This window comes from Lynx rufus, unplaced genomic scaffold (assembly GCF_022079265.1).
Source record: "Lynx rufus isolate CCGP_SWC_20201006 ecotype Redwood Valley unplaced genomic scaffold, mLynRuf1.p SCAF_2, whole genome shotgun sequence".
NCBI classification, from domain to species: Eukaryota; Metazoa; Chordata; class Mammalia; order Carnivora; family Felidae; genus Lynx; species Lynx rufus.
In genome coordinates this window covers 57,469,577-57,490,874 of record NW_025814834.1, presented here as the reverse complement: position 1 = coordinate 57,490,874, position 21,298 = coordinate 57,469,577, and the positions used below count along the sequence as shown (strand labels likewise).

At 47.8% G+C, this 21,298-nt stretch overlaps 1 protein-coding gene and 1 long non-coding RNA gene across 3 annotated transcripts; one reads left to right on the top strand and one right to left on the bottom strand.

Moving 5' to 3' along the window:
• Positions 1–245: 245 nt before the first annotated feature.
• LOC124516418 (uncharacterized) lies at positions 246–13,606 on the bottom strand. 2 transcript variants are annotated; one of them, XR_006963042.1, is made up of 3 exons: positions 13,522–13,606; positions 3,437–3,896; positions 246–3,129 (listed from the first exon to the last, which is right to left on the bottom strand). It is a non-coding gene; the product is annotated as an uncharacterized LOC124516418 (long non-coding RNA). The 2 variants fall into 2 exon arrangements; XR_006963043.1 differs by lacking the exon at positions 13,522–13,606 and adding an exon at positions 13,093–13,214.
• HOXD1 (homeobox D1) lies at positions 13,510–14,863 on the top strand. The gene is made up of 2 exons (XM_047085739.1): positions 13,510–14,155; positions 14,529–14,863. Exons 1-2 carry the CDS (start codon positions 13,510–13,512, stop codon positions 14,861–14,863), a joined length of 981 nt encoding a protein of 326 aa, XP_046941695.1.
• The last annotated feature ends 6,435 nt before the right edge of the window (positions 14,864–21,298 follow it).

Sequence of the window (21,298 nt, the reverse complement as noted above, 5' to 3'; positions counted from 1 at the left end):
TTTAATTAATGGAACACAACAAGTATAAACACCTTGTTTATTCCGGTTTCTTTGTACAACACGGGCAAAAATGTCTTCAAGGATTTATATCCACTTTGTAAATATTAGCCTGGCTTCGGCTAGGGGTGGATAATGTCCACCCGCTTCTCTAGGAGGAGACACTTGGAAAGCGCCTTCAGATAAGGTTCAAGTCTTTTGTATTTCAGCAAAGTCAGCCCACGCATCTCTATTCGGTTTGACAAATAATACAGCTCCTACTACATCCCCCCCGTGACACGAGGTGAAATTCCCATTGTGTGGAAATAATTTAACTTCTAATCTTCTGGTGGAACAACAATCGTTTCTATTTGGATGTTTGTGTTTCGCTAAATAATGATAGCTCAAATAATATCTAGTTCCCTTGTTCCTTTGTTTTTAAAATGGCATGTTAGATCGGGGGTGGTAGGGATTATCCTTTTGCAAAATTTCACTTTATCTGAGGTTTAGAGTATACATGTTGTACAAGTGTATCAACAGAATAAATGACTTCAACTGAAGGGATATTTTACCCATTTGCAAGGTTTAAAATTGTTTTCTATGAAACTTGCATCCATAGGCAGAATTTCTAATTGTCTTGTAAGAAATTATTTTTTAAGCTATTAGGGAAGTCAAAGAAGAGCTTGCTGCCTTGCAGGGATTACAACAACCTTTCTTAACTGGCTAAATATTAAATAGATGAATTATCAGGCTGTTTAGATTCAGCCCGGTTTTCCCTCATCTCCTCTTCCTACCATAAATAATAATAAAAATACATAATGCATTATGGCTCCAGGCGTTTTCCAGCGCGGTGTGTTACCGCAGGAGTATCTGCTGAGTCTGCGGGTGTCTGCAAGGCCCCAAGTGTCATCTGCGGCTTAGGTCTCATGGATTAGACTTTAAACGGTGTCTAGGCCGGCTGACATCAGCTTCCTCTCACACTGATGCTCCAGAGAGGTGCGGGGTCGGGGGCTCCCTTCCGGGCAGTTACCCGGAGGCACCCCTCTCTAACGGGGTGGGGGAGTTCGCTTGGGACAAATTGACTTTCTCTCACCTTTGGTGACAGGTTTCCTCGAGGCTTCCTAGAATGGCTTGGATTCTTTCCTGCCCTCGGCGTGTCATGTGATGGGCACACTCCGCCGCTCCTGGCGCGGGGAGGAGGGCGCGGTGGCGAGTCTGGGGAGGCGCTTCCCGCGCGGCCGCCGGCCAGGGCGAGAGGAGGGCCTGCAGCACAGCCATTTAAAACTTCATAAATTATAAACAAGCCGCCTTGGCCTTCGCCATAAATTCTGCTCCTTTTGAGCCCGCAATTAGTGTTAGGAAGCACCGGAGTCTAAACACAACCAAACGCCCTCTGAAGGCCCAACTGCCCAAGGTTGCAAACCTTTATTTATTTCCCAGTACCACCCCCCTCTGCACCCCGAGGTCTGCGCATACAGTCGCCTCCTCCCCCGCCAGCGGTACACTCGGTTGGGTTCCCGCTCGGCGAGGGAAGGTCACAATAGCTGCTCTATCGGCGGAGGCGCCCGCCTCCTCCCTCCCGGGCCTCGGGAAAGCATAAAGAAGAGCGTGGGGGAGGGGAGCACCGGCTGGGCAATGGCGCTCTGGGCCCAGGCCTCTCCTTCCCGGGGAAGTGGGGGGGAGTGTGTGACCTGGAGCGGGAAGGGGCAAGCTGGCAGGAGACGGAAACGTCCACCCCAGCCCGTGACTTTCGCCCGAGACGGCCGCGTGGGGTACAACGGGGGAGCGCACAAGGCCTCGACTGTCCGGCGCTAGGTTGAGGGCGCCGAGCAAGCCGGGCTTCCAGGAGCGGCTGCGCCTTTGTGTGCGCAGCTTCCCCAAGGGCTCCGCGTCGGGAAAGGCCTCACAATGGCACCGTTGGGCCTACGCCTGGAGGTGGGGAAGAGCCGGGCCTCGCTTTGGGCATCGGTCTCTGGGAGGTTTACCCCCTTTGCTGCTCCAGAGGGGGACGTGGCTCTCTGGCTCAGGCCTTGACCAGCTTGGCTTTTTTTTTTTTTTTTCCCTATAGAGGCGGCGGGGAGCGCTGGGGGAGGGGAGGGATCAGCGAGGTTGTGGGGGATCATCCTGAGGCCTGAAGAAAGGGTCCATGGATGGGGGTGGCAGCGGTTTGGGAGCCCCTGGTTGTTCTGTCCAGGCAATCAAATGTTAATTAAAGCTGGGTAGAGAGGAGGCTGCAAAAATGGCCCGCAGTAGAATGGGAGGTGGGAGTGGGAAAAGATTTAGCCATAAGGAGACCTTGCCGTGGCTACCAGGAGAAACTCAGGCCCAGCCAGGAGTGGGGTAAGAAGACCCAACTGAGCTAGCCAGGGGTACGGGGGATGTGGCAGAGGAAAGGTCTGAAGAGCAGTCCTGGCCCCTGGAAAGGCGGTAAGAAAGGGCGATTAAGTAAATGTTCTGCCTCCTGGCTTTCAGACCTCAGCCTCATCCTGGGTCCTGACAGAGAAAAATCCGCCTCTGATGGAATCATTAAGTTAACCATCCATTTGTACCATTTCTTTGTACAGGCTTTCAAATGAGAGAGAATGATAGAATATAGAGTGAGTACTTTCCCCCTGGTGCAGCCCCAAGCCTAGTCCCTATCACAGACACATCAGCCAAATCGGTTTCCCAGGCCCCAGAGGCTGCTAACCTTGCGGAACAGGATTTTTTGGATTTCTATCTGTAAGGAGTATTAAAAGACAGTAATTACCTATACTAGCTTCCCATTTCTTCTCTCTCCCCCATTCTGTACAAGCCAACCCACCTTGAGTGAAGTGCATCTTCTCAGTCATAAGTCTTGGGAGCCTAGGCTCTCCATCTGTTGAGGTTTGTTCATTAGGGAGAGACAAGGGGATGTGTGTGGGTGTATGTTTGAATAACAAAGAAGAAACCCAACATTCTAATGAAAAGTGTTCCTCTGCTTGACCTGGAGGAGCCAGAAGCTTGTTTACACTGTCAGTGTTCAAGGGACAGTCACAGGCCTGTTTGCTTTTATCCTGAGGATTAGTTGAAACTTTCTCTCCCAGTAAAGAACTGGTTAATCCCAGTTACAGATCCAGGAAGGTCCTCTTCATCTGGGAGTTCTTGGTGTTACTTCGGTCCTTCTTTCAGAAACTGTAAGGGAAAAAAAGGGGGGGAATGAAGAGAAGTTTGTGAGTATTAAATAAAAATAAAAAAGAGGGGCAGGAGGCCCCAGTTCCCACAGGCCTACAGCCTCACCACTTTAGGGCACTGTGCCTTCCCAGAGAGGATATAGCTACCGGTGAGCAGACTTCTCCCTAGACACTTTGGACACAGTTGAGACACAGTTGAGACTGAGTCACCAGCCATACCCTCCACCATCTCTGAGCACTGGCTCACTCTTGCAGAGGGCCCGGATGGAGAGGAAAAACGACTGGGTACGTGAATCCTCTGTACTTACAGCATTGTTGGTACTGGTGGTGGTGAAGATCATCACAGAGGGTGAAATTTTAGTTTTCACTGTTCCCCTCTCTTCTGGTGCAGCTACACATGCCCTTATCCTTGGGGCCCAAAGTTGGTACCAAATGGATTTACACACCTGGCCCAAAGTCCACGCCTAAACACCTCCCTCAGGTCTCATAACCACCTTGGCAAGTTGGAATGGTACAAGGGGAATTCAAGGACCCACTTTCAGGCCAGGGGCAGCCTGAAGCACAGTGAACAAAAGTTTCCTTCCACACATGAAGAAGAGGAAATGTAAATGGATGTCCAATCATTTGCAGTAGCAGAAGCAGGTGAAAGGTCCCTAGGAGATTTGCAAGGTGGGCAATAGTAGGTAAATCCTCTTGTCCTAGATCCTGTGGCAAAATATCTTGACTGGTTCCTATGGTAGTCTGGATCAATTTATGGAAGAATAATATCTGGAAAATAATGAAAATGGGATGTTTACATCAGTAAGAGTCCAAGGAGGAGACTTTAAATTAGGATTTGTGGAGAACAGATGAAGTGTTTTTACTGGGAAAGCAGGCCTAAAGTCAGGCCAAGAGGACCTGTTGGGCCACGGCCTTTCCGAAAGAGGGGAGAAGAGCCTAGAGCTGCCTTGGGAGGAGACCAGGGAGAAGGCCTTTTGATGGCTCTATTGTTCCAAGCGCTTGCCCTACAAATACCACATCCCTCCCCGTCTCTTCCGCAAGGGCAGAGCGGGAAACTGGGTCGGTCGGTTGGGCCGAGCTCGAAGTAGCGACAGCGCTGGCACCAACCTCTCGGCCCCTTCTGCGGCCCCTTGGGGCGGCAACGGCGCGCCATTCCCGTCGCAGGCCCAAAACACACAAAGGAAGCCCCCACCCGTCCTCAGATGTGGGGACACTCTGGGGAGGAGGCTGGCGTGGACCCCGAGTCTGAGCACCTCCCTCCCCCGCGGGGAACAATAGCCGCCGCCTCCCCGGGGCGGCCGGGCGGTCGCGCGGCACAAAGGCCGGCTCCGGGCCGCGCCACCATGTGACGCGCGCGCTCGTTCCGCGCTCTCCGGCCTGCAGCCGGGCGCAGTCAGCAGAGAGCCGGAGCGGCCAGGCTGCCTCAATCCACCTGGCACACTTTCCGAAAGACAAACGGTGAGTTAATCACCCAACCGGCTGGCGGCCGCGTCCCCTCTCGCCGGCGACGAGGCCTGGGGAGGGGTGGGGCGGGGGGGGGGGCTTGGGTGAAGGATTTCTCAGTGTGTGTCGAGGGTGGGGGGGGGGGGTGGCGGGAGAGGTTAGTCCTATTAAGAATTCATCAATCACCCGGTGTGCACTTTTCACTCGACAGCGGTTCCTCCTACTTCAGAGCAAGTCTGGGCCAGCTGGGAGCCGACCAGAAACCGCAAGCAGAGGAGACACAGGCACCCGGGGTGAGCGCTCACGGAGGGCGCGACCCGCTGCCCCAAGCTCTGCGGCGCGAGGCCGGACACCCCCCCCCCCCACACTCCCGGTACTCCCGGCCGCCTGCCGGCCCCGCCTCCGGACCCCTTGCAGCCCACGGCTCTCCTAAGGGGCGGCCCCCGCGCCCGCCCCAGACGCACGGAGACTGTATACCCTGCACCCCCTGCTCCCCGCCCCCCGTCACACCCTTAGCGCAGCTGTACCCCTGGAAAGGGAAGAGGAAAATCCCAGGTTTTGCAGACACTATGTAAGAGTCTTAAAAAAAAAAAAGAAAAAAAAAGATTCCCAGGGGACTAGAATTCAGGGATGGGGCAGAGCTAGTTTAGTTCTCTTATTTACCTGCAGGAGTAATTTATTTGGAAGGAAGCAAGGGTATCCCTGTTAAACTTGGAACTAAACCTGAATGCCATATAAAAAGAACAATTAAAATATACGTAAAATGCCAACCATAATGATATGCCTCTCCTCTCTTTTCAAGTGTGAAGGAAGGACTGGAGTATTTTTACTTCAGCTCTTTTGGGGTTCATTTTAGAAATACCAGAAAGGGATAGACTGAAAACTGTGAGCGTTGGTGGAGGGAGAGAGAAGGAGGTCATTAGCATTAGAGCTGTTTGCAGCAGGAGGTCATGGGTAAAGTGGGTGGTGAAGCGTTCTTATGGTGGTGCTTGTAGTCCTCGGTAAGTTCTAAGAAAGTTTCAGGCTACCCCCTCTTTTACCCTCTTTTTGAGTGACATCAGCTGAGAAATTTCTGACGTTAGTTAAAAGTTGTTGCCTTAGCCTATAGGAAGAGCCCCTGAAAGACAAAATCCCAGCTCCTCCCTCCCTGTCTTCTCTCTCAGCATCCTCTCAGGTGGAAATTAACTTGCTTTGGAGAGATGTTCTACTATCATTTTACTTTAGATAGATAGAAGCTGTAGCATTAAGTCTTGCACAGTGTCCTGAATTCTTTAAGCAATTAAAATACTGGTCCTCTTGTCCTTGGGTCAGGGTCTCTCTCTCTCCTTGCCTTTCAGCAATACCTGCTGAACAGCTCCTGTGTGCACTGTGTTGGGCTCTGAGATCTAAAAATGGGTCACTAATAGTGAATGCCTTTTGATCTACTGGGGAAGAAAAAGAATCCTAAAACTGTGACAGACGCTAGAACAGAAGTATGGCCTAAAGGTTCCTGGAATAAAGAGAAGGAGCCACTAACACAAGTGTAGTGTCAGAAAAGGCTTCTCAGAGGAGGTGAATTTTGATTCCTGAAGTATGAGCTTTTTAGGTCTAGGAAGGAGGGACATACTCGGTGGAAAGAGCAGCACACGCAAGCAGGGAGGGAAGAAAGAACACGGTCTAGACCTGGAACAAAGAGAGTTTGGAGTAGAGCATCTGGCTGGCAAAAGAGGTTGTATGAGGTCCGTGGAAAGGAGTCTGGAATTAATCTGCAGGCAGTGAGAAGCCACTGAAGTTTTTAAACTGGGACATGACGTTATCTATTTGGAAAGCTTGCTCTTTGGGAGGGATGCTGTGTCTGACTGGAGGAGGGATAGGAGGCAAGAAGGAAAGAAGAAGGGGAAGCTGCTGCAATAATCCAGCCTAGGGAGGAACTAAGGTAACGAGGATGAAGAGGGAAGACATTTAGGAGGACAAATTCACAGGACTTGCTGACAGTTGGACAAGTGAAAGAGGAGTTATGGATGTTAATCCCTAGGCTTCTATTTAGAGGCCCTGATTGGGTAGCCAGGTCATTCACCAAAATGAATACAGGAAGGGGAAAAAGAAGATTTTGCAGGGGGAAACTAAGGACTTCTGTTTTAGGTCTACACTGTATTTTCTGTTTTGCTGATACATTGTATGACCCTAAACAATACACTTAATCTTTCTGGCCTTCAGTTTCATCTTCAGTGAAACAGTCAATAGATATCTACCTCATAAGCTTATCAGTAAAGTTGCGTGTGTGTGTGTGTGTGTGTGTGTGTGTGTGAGAGAGAGAGTGGGTGTGTGTGTGTGTGTTATCTTCACCAGGTATCTTCACCAGGTCTAAATGAGAATCACAGGCAAAGCTAAAACCGAGGGAAAACATCCTCTTACCCACACCATGCTGATCAATAACTTAGATCCTGGATGTCCAGTGAGAAATAAGTCTCAGGAAAATTAAAAACAACACCTACTGCTTCCCAGATATTGAATACAGGCTAATGCTTAGGACTAGGTCAGATCATATTGCTAATTAGAGGTCCTCTGCTTCCGGAGGGTACTCTCCAGGGACACATGCAGAAATGTGGTCTTGGTATCAGACCACTAAGGAGGAGGCCTCTTAGCAGATGTCGGAAAGCTTTTTTATATCATGTGTCTTTCAGGGAATGCTTGAAGCCACCCACTCTCTCTGAATCTCCTTAGGCTTCCTCGGGGCACAGGGCAGTACAGGAAAGAGTGCTGAACGTCTGACCTTGGCCATTTACATTGGGTGGGATAACGACCAACAGTTTATCTTTTCTGTGTCGCCATTACTATTTGTAAACTAGAATTATGAAAGGATCAAACAAGATAAAAAAGAATGGCATTTTTGGAGATGCTATAAGGATAAGTAAAAGGTATTATTCTTTATTTATCAGACTGGCAAAAATAAAAACTTTTACTATCCCACTGACTTGGCACGGGTATGAGGTAACAGGAATTCTCATATGTTGCTGGCAGAAGCATAAAGTGATTCACATCTAAGGAGAGCAATATGGCAATCTGCGTCAAGATTGCCAGTGCACATACTTTTGACTAAGTAATTCCATGTCTGGGGATTTTTCTAATAGGTTAAAAACTTGAACATGTGTTTGTAATGGGAAAACAATGAATAATAAGCGAAATATCCATTAATAGGGGATTAGTTAAATAAATTGTGGTAGGTGTGTACAGCAGAACGGCATGAAGTTGTAAAAATAAGCCAGGAAGTTCTGTATGCATTTATAGGAAATGATCTTCAAGATACAACAGGGGAAAAAACATGGTGCGAGAGAGTCTGTCTGGTACACCATCATTTAAGCAAAAAAAAACAAAAAAAAAAAAACAAAAACGTGGGGGGATTTATAGATAGATAGAAACGTATAAGGTATCTCTGGAAAGACATGTAAGAAACTCTTAACTGGTGCGTATGTTGAAGGAGAACTAGGTGATGGGAGAAAGATGCTCACTGCATACCACTGTGTACCCTTTGAATCTTGAACCATGTAAATTTCAATGTATACCCTATTTAAAAAATAAAGGAGAAAAAGATTAGTACAAGTGTAACCGACCTGGGTATACCTGTGTTCACACGGTCCTAAATTTGTACTATCCAGTTACATTAATGGAAAGACACCTCTGGTTTTGATCCCCCAGGGGTCAAGCTCAGCAGGAAATGAGGGGATCCTTAACCCTTGCGTGGTGGAGGGGGTGGGGACCCAGATCCATCTCTGCCTTCTCTAGGAGTAGCTCAAGGTTGGGCCTCAGAAGTCTGGAGCACCAGTTCAGCAAATTGCAAAGGGAGGCCAGCAAGCCTCCCAGGCAGTCACACTGCCTGTGTGGCCTCCCAGAAACAAGGGTGTCTCCTTCAACACTGCTCTGCTTGCTCAGCATTGACCCTGCCACAGTGCAAAGGAGGGGCTGTTTTACTCTTTCCTCTTCGTACACTGTGGACAGGCAGCAGACTGTAGACAGTCGGGAGACCCAAGTTAGTTCCCTCATTTTTTGCAGGGTAGTTTTGTCTTTTTTTTTTTTTTTAATGTTTATTTATTTTTGAGAGAGAGAGAGAGACAGAGCAGGAGTGGGGGAGGGGCAGAGAGCAAGGGAGACAGAATCCAAAGCAGGCTTCAGGCTCTGAGCTGTCAGCACAGAGACCGATGCGGGGCTTGAACTCACAGACTGCAAGATCATGTCCTGAGCCAAAGTCGGATGCCCAGCCGACTGAGCCACCCAGGTACCCCGATAGTTTTGTCTTTTAACCACTGAGTAAAGTTACTTCCTCTCTGAAATGAGGGGTTCAATGTCACTCATCTCTAAGGGGCCTTCTTGCACTGACATTTTATGACATCTTGATCTTTAATCAAAGGAAGAGTTACAGCTTAGGCCAAGGGACATTTCATTCCCTCTGGCTCCCCGGAGCTCAGATGTTCATTCCAGACAATTTGGGAGAGGTGGAAGGAAAGAAGAGTTGGCTCCGCCCTCTTGAGACTCCTATTCCTACTCCTCCTTCCTTCTTTCCATTACCTCAGAACTACTCTACATTTTCTCTAAAGAGACTGGGAGAGACAAACGCCTTTCACTTCCTACCTTACTGGCATCCCTAAAGCCAAGTTAGGAAGGTGACAAGGAGCGGAAGCCAGGTCTCTGCAAAGCACTATTTTATCAGCAAAACTTGGGAAAGTTCTACTGACTACTACTTAAGGATATTTTATAAAACTTCACCCCAACTAGACTTAGGCTGCCAAACCAAAATGTGAGAGCCATTTCACATTCTCTGCCCCTACCACCCAAGAGGCTTCTGGGCACTGTTCAGGTATAATGTTCCCGCTAGCCATGAGCTCTCATGATGCTAGCCAAGGGCCCCTCCCACCGAATTACCCCTCTCTTCCCACATTGCCCACCTCAATTTCTGAGAGGCAGAAATTCTCAAAATATGGTTCCCAAGAACCCTGCTTGAGAATCACTCAAGAGGCTTATCACAACTCCTACTGGAGTCAGGCATAGTAGATAAAAATCTCTTGGGTGGGCTCAGGAACCTGCACTTTTAAAGAGGCTTCTATGCTGATTTCCACCCACATGAATTGGTTTTGGGAGCCGTTATCTAAAGATATCTTTTATCCGATATTAGTCATGGTAAAAACACACCATTCTGTCCATTTTTATTTCTGTCCAACAAACATTTCTTGTATGTTTACTGTGTGCCAGGCAAGGGCTTGACCCATGAGCCTTTCATTCACAAAGCTCTCAGGGAAAGGCACAGCACTCCAAACTGTTTTCCTCAAGGAGGGTCCTGTTATCAGGCTTCTGATAGGTTTAGAATTCCTGTCCTTCACCCCCACTTCCATCATGGGATGTCTGAAGGCTTCTGCAGAGAACTACAAATCTTGCTTCAGAGAAAAGCCCAGAATCCACCCCCCCATCCCCCCCCCCACTTTTCACCCCAACAAGCAAGAGCCCTTCTACCCTTTGGGGCTGTGGAGCCAAAAGTCTGCATGTGCTCAAAGCGTCTCCAAGGGGTAACATGAAGAGGCTGGTGGAGAGGGGTTGCAAGAGGCTTCTTAGGAACAACTGTAAACATACAGAAGACCAGAGTGTCACCCTCCCTCACTTCTGTCTTCTGTCTGCAGGAGAAAAAAAAGTTTGTTGTTTGAATGAGAGACAAAGGTTGTCATGGGGGGTGGGGTTTCAGGGTGGCTGCCCTGGTTAGCAGTATGGGAGAGATTTCAAAGCATTCCTACATCAAACACAACCTGGCAATCAGGCCCCTCTGCTGTCACCTCCTGCTGAGAACTCACAGCACCCGGACCTGGCAGGGCAAGTGACCCTTGGGAATTCATGACTTGAACAAGCAATAAAATTAGTAAGACATTTCTCCCATACTCTGTGAACATCTAGGAGACAAACTTTAAAGTTACTCAAAATATCCTATGTTCACATCTTTCTGCATATAGCTCCTCCAATAATATCTTCCAATCTCTCCTTAGAGAACTATAGATTCACATTCTTCTGGAGTAGATTTATAGCATAGTCGAGACCTGTGCCCAGAAATGAATCCCTTGTTCCTTTGGTTTGAGAGTATCTTTTTTTGTGCAGCCTAGACCTCCCCTAACAAAATGTTCTTACACAGTAGGTCCTTGGGAAATGATGAATCTGAGTCTGAGATGACCAGAGTCTCGGCTCCAATATGAATAAGTCAAGGACCAGTCCAGGAGTTGAGATGGCAGCTCTTGGCCCCAAGGTGTAGGATATGCCAAAGCCTGAGAGGTTAAAGGGAGTGGAGAGAAGGACGAACAGAATGTAGCTCTCTGTACGCAATGATCATTGAACTGCAATTGGGTCTGAACGAATATTGAACACCCTCCTCCCGGCAACTCTCACTCATAGTTCTGAAAACAATACAATTTTAAGAAAAAAATCTCATTCTCTTTTAGGACATTTTCTTCCACCAGCGAAAGTTCAATCTCCAAAATTTTGCTTCAGAGAAACAGTGTAGACAGCTCACGGGTGGATCAAAGTCAATGCTTAATTGTGACAGGAAGGACCCAACCTTTGCCCCAAGTGCTTAGCAGCAGAAGCCTGGTCTCTGTTGCAATGAAGTTTGCCAAGGCACCTAGGCTGCCTGTTTTCCCTGAAACCTTAGAGCAAAGGCCCTTAGTGTGATAGGTTTTGGTCAGATCTGCCGGGCAATTAGGCTTAGTTTTCTGTCCTACATCCTGAGTTGCAGCCTGCAGGATGCCTTCTCCAGAGAGGTTTAGAAGGCCATCTTCCTTCTTGACCTGCTGGGGCTTCTGGGCCTAGGAGTTGTGATTAACCGAAAACCTTTCGAGAGAAAGACTGATTTAGACAGAGGTGTGCATGCTAGGTCACTATCCTGGTAAAAACTGGCTCTTAAAGTCTAGCCAGGGGTGCATGAGGTGTTATGTGAACTCAGCAGCATCTGGGTCGCTGATATTTTTGTATGGCCATCAGAGTTGGGGACAGCAAAAAAATGTTTCTACATATAAGTCTCAGCTAGGTCTGAAGAGCTCTACCATTCCCTGTCCAGAGAGCTAGAAAAGAGACTCTATTTTTCTCTTTCAAAGAACTATTTAGGACTTTTGTCATCTGATTGGCTAAAGGAAAAGACTGAAGTAGCAACATCAAGTTTGAAGGGCCATCTTCAGCACAGGATTCCATTTCCCAACCAAATCCCAGAACTCCAGCAGTGCCGCAACACCAGAACTATTAGCTTTGTGCTCACTCCTAGCTGGGTACCCTCCACCTCCTCCCTCCCCACCTTGGCTCAACTTCAGCCTCACCAGGGTAACACTTCCGGTGTGGCTCTGTTTATTCACAGGTTCACATCCCTGTAAGGAACTGGCTCCCCGGACTGTGATGGCTCCTATTTTCCTGGCTTCCTCAGAGTGGAATTTTAGGCAAGGGCTCAATCGCTCTTGCATGACAAGTGGATCAGTGAAACAATAATAAAACCTCCGTCACCATAACTAAGAGGCTATAATAGATCAAATTCTCAAGGGCACTTGAATAAGTCAAGAGTAGACCGTATTCACACAGTTTTAGGAAGCCACCCTCTCTCATGACTGCTGTGTGTAAATAACATTTATTTATATAGTTTTGCTATTTTCCTGCAGCCCCAAAGAAATGTTCAAGGAAGTTGAAAAGTTTGTCCATGTAAAGCCGGTCTTTGTAACCTTTCTAGTCTTCATTTCCTGTGCCAGTTGCACTTTTATTTCCCGTCTCTCCACGCTCAGTAAACAAAACCGTATTATCAAGGGAAAGACGTGAGCCCATTAACATTGTGAGCCCTCAGATTTCACTCGCAAGAGACGACGCAGCACTTATCTGATGGAACAGAAGCTTTAATTGCTTCAAGGTACAAGCCCGTCCAAACCTCTGAGATCTGACGGCTCCCTGGGAAGCCTCTGCACCCTCCAGCCAAGCGCCCCAGCCAGAGCGTGCGCAGCCCGGGTGCGGGAGCCAGCCTCCCGGAGAGGAGCACGAGCGTTCAACCACAAGCGCAGATGCTGTATTTGGATAACCCAGTTATGGGGGAAGCCTGGTAAACTTCTCCGCAAGGCAGAAACCTTATCTTTTGTCCCAATCAAAACCTGGCGCTCCAACACTCGCCCCCACCTTGACTCCACAAACGGTAAGAGCGGAAACTGAAGGGACTCTGCCGAAGTAACGTGAAAATCTAGTCTAAACGTGAAGATCTGACGCCGCCCCAGGTACACAGCGCCTAGGGCACAACATTCAGTCCGGTGAATCGGAGGCAGGCTGAAAGCAAGGGAAAAGTAAACACGTCCTCTAGGTTTAGGGGAAGGGTAACACCGGTGCCAGGAAAACCGAAAGCGCATAGGGCTCTGAACAGTGACCACGGGTCGAACTCCAAGCTCCCTTTTAACCCCTTCCCCACCTCAGTGCCCACTATCCGCACCCGAGGGATCAGCCACCCACCGATCCAGAAGAACAAGCGTCTCGCCCTCTATCCTCTCGTCCTCACCCGAGCGGCTAGTCTTGCCTTTCTCCTCCCGCTTCGTCCAGTGCCCGTCCCGGGGGGCAGGCGTCCGGCGCTCTCGCCCCGCCCTTCTCCACGCCGCCCCGGGGCCGCGGCCGCTCTCCCCGCGGCCCGGGGGCGCTGGACGGCGGCCACCCGCAGGTTTGGCAAAGTTGGCGGCGGGGCAGGCGCGTGGAGCAGCGCGCCAGTCGGGACCCCGGCCGTGCGGGGCAGGCGCCCATTGGCCGGCCAGCGCCACGTGGCCACCCCCGCTGCTATATTAGGCCACTATTTACCTCCGGCCCGCTCGCCATGGCTCGGCGAAGGCAGTTCGGGTAGAGAGGAAAGGCGGAACGGCGCAGCCCGCGGCGGTCCTGCCCGGCCCCGCGCTCGGGCCCCCGCTCAGGCGGGTGGGCCGGAACCATGAGCTCCTACCTGGAGTACGTGTCGTGCGGCAGCGGCGGGGGCGGCGGCGACGCGCTCAGCTTCGCGCCCAAGTTCTGCCGCGCCGACGCCCGGCCCGTGGCCCTGCAGCCCGCCTTCCCCTTGGGCAGCGGCGACGGCGCCTTCGTCAGCTGCCTGCCCCTGGCCGCCGCCCGACCTGCGCCTTTGCCCCCGGCCACCCCCGCGCCACCCCCCGCGCCGCCCTCGGCCGCGCCCTCCTACGCGCCGTGCACCCTGGAGGGCGCCTACGAGCCGGGCGCCGCACCTGCCGCGGCAGGGGGCGCGGACTACGGCTTCCTGGGGCCGGGGCCGGCGTACGACTTCCCGTGCGCGCTCGGGCGGCCGGCCGACGACGGCGGGGCGCACGTCCACTACGCCACCTCAGCCGTCTTCTCGGGCAGTGGCTCGTTTCTCCTCAGCGGCCAGGTGGATTACGCGGCCTTCGGCGAGCCCGGCCCCTTGACGGCGTGTCTGAAAGAGCCAGCCGACGGCCACCCTGGGACCTTCCAGACCGCGTCCCCGGCCCCTGGCGCCTACCCCAAGTCTGCGTCGCCGGCCTCCGGCCTCCCCGCCGCCTTCAGCACCTTCGAGTGGATGAAAGTGAAGAGGAACGCCCCTAAGAAAAGTAAGTATCTGGGCCTTGGACGGACGCGACTGGGGTTGGGATCGGAGCCTCCTCCGCAGAATTGTGCTGGGAGCGCGTTGCAGCTGCCCCTCTGGACGGCGATTTAGGATTTAGGAAGGAAATGCGTCCCGCAGCGCTGTTAAAGTAGGCGCATTCCATTGAGCGTGCCCCAAGTACACGCTCCGAAAATGTGCCAGGCATTGAGGAAATTTCGGGAAGGCGCTCTCCGTGGGGCGTTTCTTCTGGCACAACTTGCGTCTACAAAGACCCAGGAGAGCTGAGCTGTGATTTTGATTCTCACCGGCCCCGCTGCTCGCCCGCGTTCTATGTCCGCGTCCTCTCACCCCACCGATGCCCTGTCTTTATGTTGCAGGCAAACTCGCCGAGTATGGAGCCGCTAGCCCCTCCAGCGCGATCCGCACGAATTTCAGCACCAAGCAACTGACAGAACTGGAGAAGGAGTTTCATTTCAATAAGTACTTAACTCGAGCCCGACGCATCGAGATAGCCAACTCCTTGCAGCTGAATGATACGCAAGTCAAAATCTGGTTCCAGAACCGCAGGATGAAACAGAAGAAAAGAGAACGAGAAGGGCTTCTCCCCTCGGCCACCCCTGTGGCTTCCCTCCAACTCCCCCTCTCAGGAACGAGCACCACCAAGTCTGACAAGAGCCCAGGGAGCCCTTCTCAGGCCCAAGAGCCCTCATGAGGTTTAGTCTCGGGGCTGAGAAACCTTGGCCTGCAGAAGTCATAGGTCACCTCACCCCTGTCTAGACTTACTAGCTCAGTTTGGGATAGAGGTTTCACTTGGGAAACGAAGTATCCTAGTCGGCTTCTGAGTTCTAGGCTGTAGGTGTACAGATATCAATTTGAGGTCTCTTAAGCCACTCGTTTGTGTTTTATTTGTGTCTTATCAGGGAAAAGGTGCCCAGCTGCCAGCCCAGCCCTGCTGCTATGTCGCCTAACTTAGTCATATGCAATTCTTGGGTGCCGAGTGGCAGAGTTGCTGATCTCTGACAACCCCTGATGTACTCAGAAGAACATCTACCCAAAGTTTTCCAGATTTTAATTTAAAGGACGGGCTACATGTATTCAGCTTGAGATGACCAAAGCTAGTTAGGGCCTCCTTGATGTAGCTAAGCTGCTTCAAAGATGATCTTCACATTTGCACTCCAGTTTTGTTGTTTTTTCTTTAAAAAGCAGTTTCTACCTCTTCATGTGCCTGAGTGAAGATACAATCGCTGTTTAGTTAGTAGCTGAACAAATCCACAGGGTGGGTGAAGATTCGAACCTGAACTACACCTTGACACCAACTACTCAGACTTGAATGTAAATATATACAGTATGTATATTTTTTAAAATGTTTGCTTGCAATGAACTTCTACATGGCATTGAATGTCATAGCATGTAAAGAGTTCGAACTTTTTTTTTGTAATAAAAATTACAGAATCTGCTACTCTCTGTCTTTCCTTACGCTCCTTTCATTTCCATGATTTTTCTTTTTTTTTTTTTTTTTTTTTAAATTTTTTTTTTTTCAACTTTTTTTTAATTTATTTTTGGGACAGAGAGAGACAGAGCATGAACGGGGGAGGGGCAGAGAGAGAGGGAGACACAGAATCGGAAACAGGCTCCAGGCTCTGAGCCATCAGCCCAGAGCCCGACGCGGGGCTCGAACTCACGGACCGTGAGATCGTGACCTGGCTGAAGTCGGACGCTTAACCGACTGCGCCACCCAGGCGCCCCTCCATGATTTTTCTTAAAAGCTAATGGGGTTTCTTCAATTTGGAATTTCTTGATTCTGCTCTGGGAAATTTTTGACTGTAATAACTTTAAAAAGTAACAAACACATTTTTTATAGGTTGTTTACACAAACAAGTAACGGACGATTATCTGAGCAGTTTAAGGGTGAAAAAAAACTACTCTGCCAAATATTCAAGTAACTAAGGAGGTACTATACTTTAAGTGCCTGAGTTTTATGGTGAATACAGAGACTGCACATTAACTCAAAGGTGTCCACTGTGGGAATGTCGTAAAGCCAAGAAGACACTGCAGAATGACCTCCTTATTCTTTTACCTCTTGCTCTCAGGCAAGGAAAAGGCAACCTGAAGATTTTTTTTTTTTATTTTAAAAAAAAAATTTTTTTTTCCCACGTTTATTTATTTTTGGGACAGAGAGAGACAGAGCATGAACGGGGGAGGAGCAGAGAGAGAGGGAGACACAGAATGGGAAACAGGCTCCAGGCTCTGAGCCATCAGCCCAGAGCCCGACGCGGGGCTCGAACTCATGGACCGTGAGATCGTGACCTGGCTGAAGTCGGACGCTTAACCGACTGCGCCACCCAGGCGCCCCCAACCTGAAGATTTTGTTAGTTGGTTTGCATTCTCTGAGAAAGGCAGCTGCATATCAAAAAGTTCTCAATGGCTGAATTCCCATTTCCAAAGTCAGGAATTACAAAGGAAGCTGGCAGAGACTTTCCACTTCCTGTAACCCAGACTAAGCATCTGGCCTACTAAGACAGCACAGAGGTGTCTCCGTTTTTAAAGGTGAAATATTTTCAAATAATTCTTTGAAAGAAGCACAAAATTTGAAAGTTGGCAAGAGGGCGGGTATGTGATAAACTTGTTTTCACCCAAACTCCTAGCTTCTAACCCTGAAAGCACTCATGGTTGACTAGGCTTTTATGTAACCTTACAGAAATATTATGTGAAAAAATGCAACAGTCATACACAAAGCCAAGTGGATACTTGAGACAATTGTCAGGGCAGGTCCTCACTTTATGAATAGTTACAGCTGTATCTTTAAAATCTCTCTATAGTTCAACCAAAAAGCATAAAGGCCCAGATAATCCAGATAAGAACTTTTAAGCTCTCCTTTTACCCAGATTTCTAAATTCTAATGTAGTGCTTTTTTTTTTAATGTTTTATTTATTTTTGAGAGAGAGAGAGAGAGAGAGAGCGAGCGAGCACAAGCGGGGGAGGGGCAGAGAGAGAAGGCGACCAGAGGATCCGAAGAGGGCTCTGAGCTGACAGCAGCAAGCCTGGATGTAGGGCTCAAACTCATGAACTGTGACATCATGACCTGAGCCAAATTCGGACGCTCAACCGACTGAGCCACCCAGGCGCCCCTAGCGTCACGCTTTAAATCCAATAATTCAGAAGTCTAACAGTTGTGGGTGATTACTATCCCTGTAAAACTGTGATGCCATTGTCTTAGGAGATTGAAGTTACACTTAAATTCTTGTCTTTTGCACCCACGGTTTAGTGGAGTTGAAGAGATCACGTAGAACTCAGGTCTGTCAATATTATTCTTTTTTTTGTTTTTCACAGTTTCACCCTCTTTTTTAAAGGTTTTTATTTAAATTTCTGCTCGTTAACATACAGTATGATAGTAGTTTCAGATTGTTGATATTATTCTTGTGTTTCACCATCTGCCCTCCATTGACTTGATGCTAATCAGATCTTGTTTGAAAAACAGCCCCATCTCACCCTTCCACTCCCAGCTTTGTAGCTATTTGAAAGGACTTGTTACAGGAGCTGTGATCTCCTTGCTCCAGCCACCTCAGGGCTTCCCCTGCAGCGGTCTTTGACAAGACAATGTTTCCTTTTTGATAAGCATTAAATGTATACCTAAACAACAACAACAACAACAACAGTAAAATACCAACACGCTTGGTCATTTCCTTAATCTACCACGGTTTTCTCTGAGAAAATAAAGCTTTTCCTTTTGAAGCTGTAGCTAGCACTTAACCCTGATGGATGTCTTCCTTGATAAAGGTGGCTGTTTTGACATATGTATAATGTTGTTCTATGAATCAGACCAATATTAGCTATTTTTTGACCAACCCCAGGGATCTTTAAAAGCTTTCTTAATGCAGATCACTATATAGCTATATTCAGTATTAGGGAGAGTCCTGGCTGGAGATGGGATGAACTAGGTGACCTCTGGAGGTACCCTCCAGCAATGAAAATGATACAGAAACAGTTCAAAGATTTCTGCATATTTCAACGTTTATTTATTTTGGGACAGAGAGAGACAGAGCATGAACGGGGGAGGGGCAGAGAGAGAGGGAGACACAGAATCGGAAACAGGCTCCAGGCTCTGAGCCATCAGCCCAGAGCCCGACGCGGGGCTCGAACTCACGGACCGCGAGATCGTGACCTGGCTGAAGTCGGACGCTTAACCGACTGCGCCACCCAGGCGCCCCATTTCTGCATATTTTATTTTAGGCCTAACATTGGAAAAAAGTTCAGCTCTAAGAAAGTAAATGCAGTCCATGGGAATACAGTGATACTGTGTTTGTACAGGAAAAGTGGATTGAAAAAAAATTTTTAATGTTTATTTTTGAGAGAGAGAGAGAGAGAGAGAGAGAGAGAGAGAAATAGAGCACAAGAGCAGGGGAGGGGCAGAGAGAGGGAGACACAGAACTGGAAGCAGGCTCCAGGCTCTGAGCTGTCAGCACAGAGCCCCATGTGGGGCTCGAATCCACGAACCGTGAGATCATGACCTGAGCCGAAGTCAGACGCTTAACCAACTGAGCCACCCACACGTCCCTGGGAAAAGTGGGTTTTAGAGTTTGTTAAATATATCTTGTCAGTGGAGGTACCCAACCCTTGTGAATTGTTTATAGAACATTTCCCCTTCCCATTATTCAGAGCCTTGCATTATTTTGAGTCAGATCGTCCATGGAGTATGATGGTAGCTATGCACACTGTGAAACTGCTAGAACAATCCCATCTCTATTTTATAAAAATTCAAACTAAATATGCTAATGTACCCACCAGTGTTCCATTACGAGAATGAATACACAGTGGACCGTTCCGGCTGTTGTATAATTTACTGTTCAATGTTCTTTTGTCTTCACAGAATGACCATGTGTCTGTCTGTTTTTCTGGATTCAGGATAGTTAGGAATGAGGAAGAAGAAATAAAGCATTTAATAATACTTAAAATTCCATTACTTGAGTACTAGCAAACAAAGGGCTTGCTAATGTAAAAACCTAAAGCAATGTCACCGAAATCCTCAAAAGATTAATTGTATGTGAGTCTTCTGTCCCAGTCTTATATACGGTGAGGCCTGGGACCAGACAAGGTTATGTCCGATTATCATCAGAAAAGAGGGGCAGACTCAGGGAGACCTACAGTAGCTCTGTAGTTCTTAATTATTTCTTATGGCCTAACAAATGCTCTATATTTGCTGAATATTGAATTTAAAAACCTCAGGACCTAATCAGGTTCAGAGAGATATTTAGTCTGACCACAGACCTCTCAACAAGAAAAATGCCGATTGTTAAAACTGTATTTGTGGTTTTAAAGTGAAATCATACTGGACATAGCTCACAAATAATGATAAATCTCCATCTAAATAGAAATCTAGTTTTTCATGGTTTTGACCTCTAAAGCATATTTCCAGAGCATGAACATGCAACAAACATACAAAATAGTTCTATTTGACATCTCACTTATAACTGCTTCTGAAGGTATAATTGTTATGCAGAAATATAAATTCAATAGAAACTTTCAATTCAATAGCAAACTAAGAGGAAAGAATTCCTAAATATTGGCATAAAAGGAAAGTCAATTGCTTAGGTTGTAAAGACTTCAGCATTATCTCTTCCACTTCTACTAGTCTTATTGATATAATTTAATACATACAAAGGGTGGCCAAAGACTGGTGGTCATTTGGACTCGGAAATAGCTCATACAGCAGGTTACTGACCCTTTTGAGGCATTTCTAGAGAATGCTAGACTATAGCACCTTCTTATATTCCACTCTTCCACTATATTCCCTTCTTAGGGGTTTTGTTGAAACTAAACTACAATTTGGGGGAATATCTTTAAGAAAAAAAAATTACGAATACAAAATTGCTAGGGTATCTTTCAGGACCTGAAAGGGCCCAAGTTAGTGAAGCTCAAGTTTTTTTCTTTCTTTTTTAATTTTAATATTCTTTTTTTTTTTTTTTTTTTTTTTTTTTTTTTTAGTTTTTTAATGTTCATTTATTTTGAGAGAGAGACAGAGAGTGAGCAGGGGAGGGACAGACACAGAATCCGAAGTGGGCTCCGGGCTCCGAACTATTAGCAGAGAGCCTGACACGGGGCTTGAACCTACCAACGGTGAGATCATGACCTGAGCCAAAGTCGGACGCTTAACCAACTGAGCCACGCAGGCACCCCTTAAGATTCTATCTTTAAGTAATCTCTACACCCAATGTGGGGCTTGAGCTCACAACCGGAGATCAAGAGTCGCATGGTCTACTGACTGAGAGCCCAGGCGCCCAAAGTTTCTTTGGGTTCATGGTCAATCCCTATCTTCCCCTTCCGGAAAAGGTTGCTCCATTCCTAGTATCCAGGATTGTTTGCAAGATGATAGCAGTGATTGCTTCTCTCCAACATCTTGGAAACAGAAGGTCTGTTTTCTCCTCTTGAAGTACATCAAGTAGTGGCAGATAATGCAGACAAGAATAGGTTGGGGCTTTGTCCTCCATGCTGAGTATCTCAATCTCACTCTGCTCTTCTGGGCTACTGGCTGGCTGAACTATTTCACTGTCTTGGAAGGAGAGCTCTGTCTCATCCAGGAGGCTCTTTTCTGTTGTATTTCCTTCTCAGTGTTATAAACAGAAGAGAAATACAGAACTAGATATGACACAGCTACACAGTTGGCTTCTAAGCATTTCCCAGAAGGATGGAATCACTGAAGCTTAGGTAAAGGACTGGGAAAAAAACAGAACATTATTCTTCAGGGAGGAGATGCAGATTTTAGCACCAGTTGTGTTTTCTTTCTTTCTTTCTTTCTTTCTTTCTTTCTTTCTTTCTTTCATTTAAACCTTTTCCTTTCTTTTTGTTTTCTATTTATCTATTTTTTTTAATTTAATTTATTTTTAAAAATTTACATTCAAGTTAGTTAGCATATGGTGCAACAATGATTTCAGGAGTAGATTCCTTAATGCCCCTTACCCAGTTAGCTCATCTCCCCTCCCACAACCCCTCCAGTAACCCTCAGTTTGTTCTCCATATTTATGAGTCTCTTCTGTTTTGTCCCCCTCCCTGTTTTTATATTTTTTTTGCTTCCCTTCCCTTATGTTCATCTGTTTTGTATCTTAAAGTCCTCATATGAGTGAAATCATATATTTGTCCTTCTCTGACTAAT

Coding starts and splice junctions, on each gene's coding strand:
- HOXD1 (XM_047085739.1), top strand. CDS start 13,510: ATGAGCTCCTACCTGGAGTACGTGTCGTGCGGCAGCGGCGGGGGCGGC. Junction 14,156..14,528: donor GAGGAACGCCCCTAAGAAAA/GTAAGTATCTGG, acceptor TTTATGTTGCAG/GCAAACTCGCCGAGTATGGA.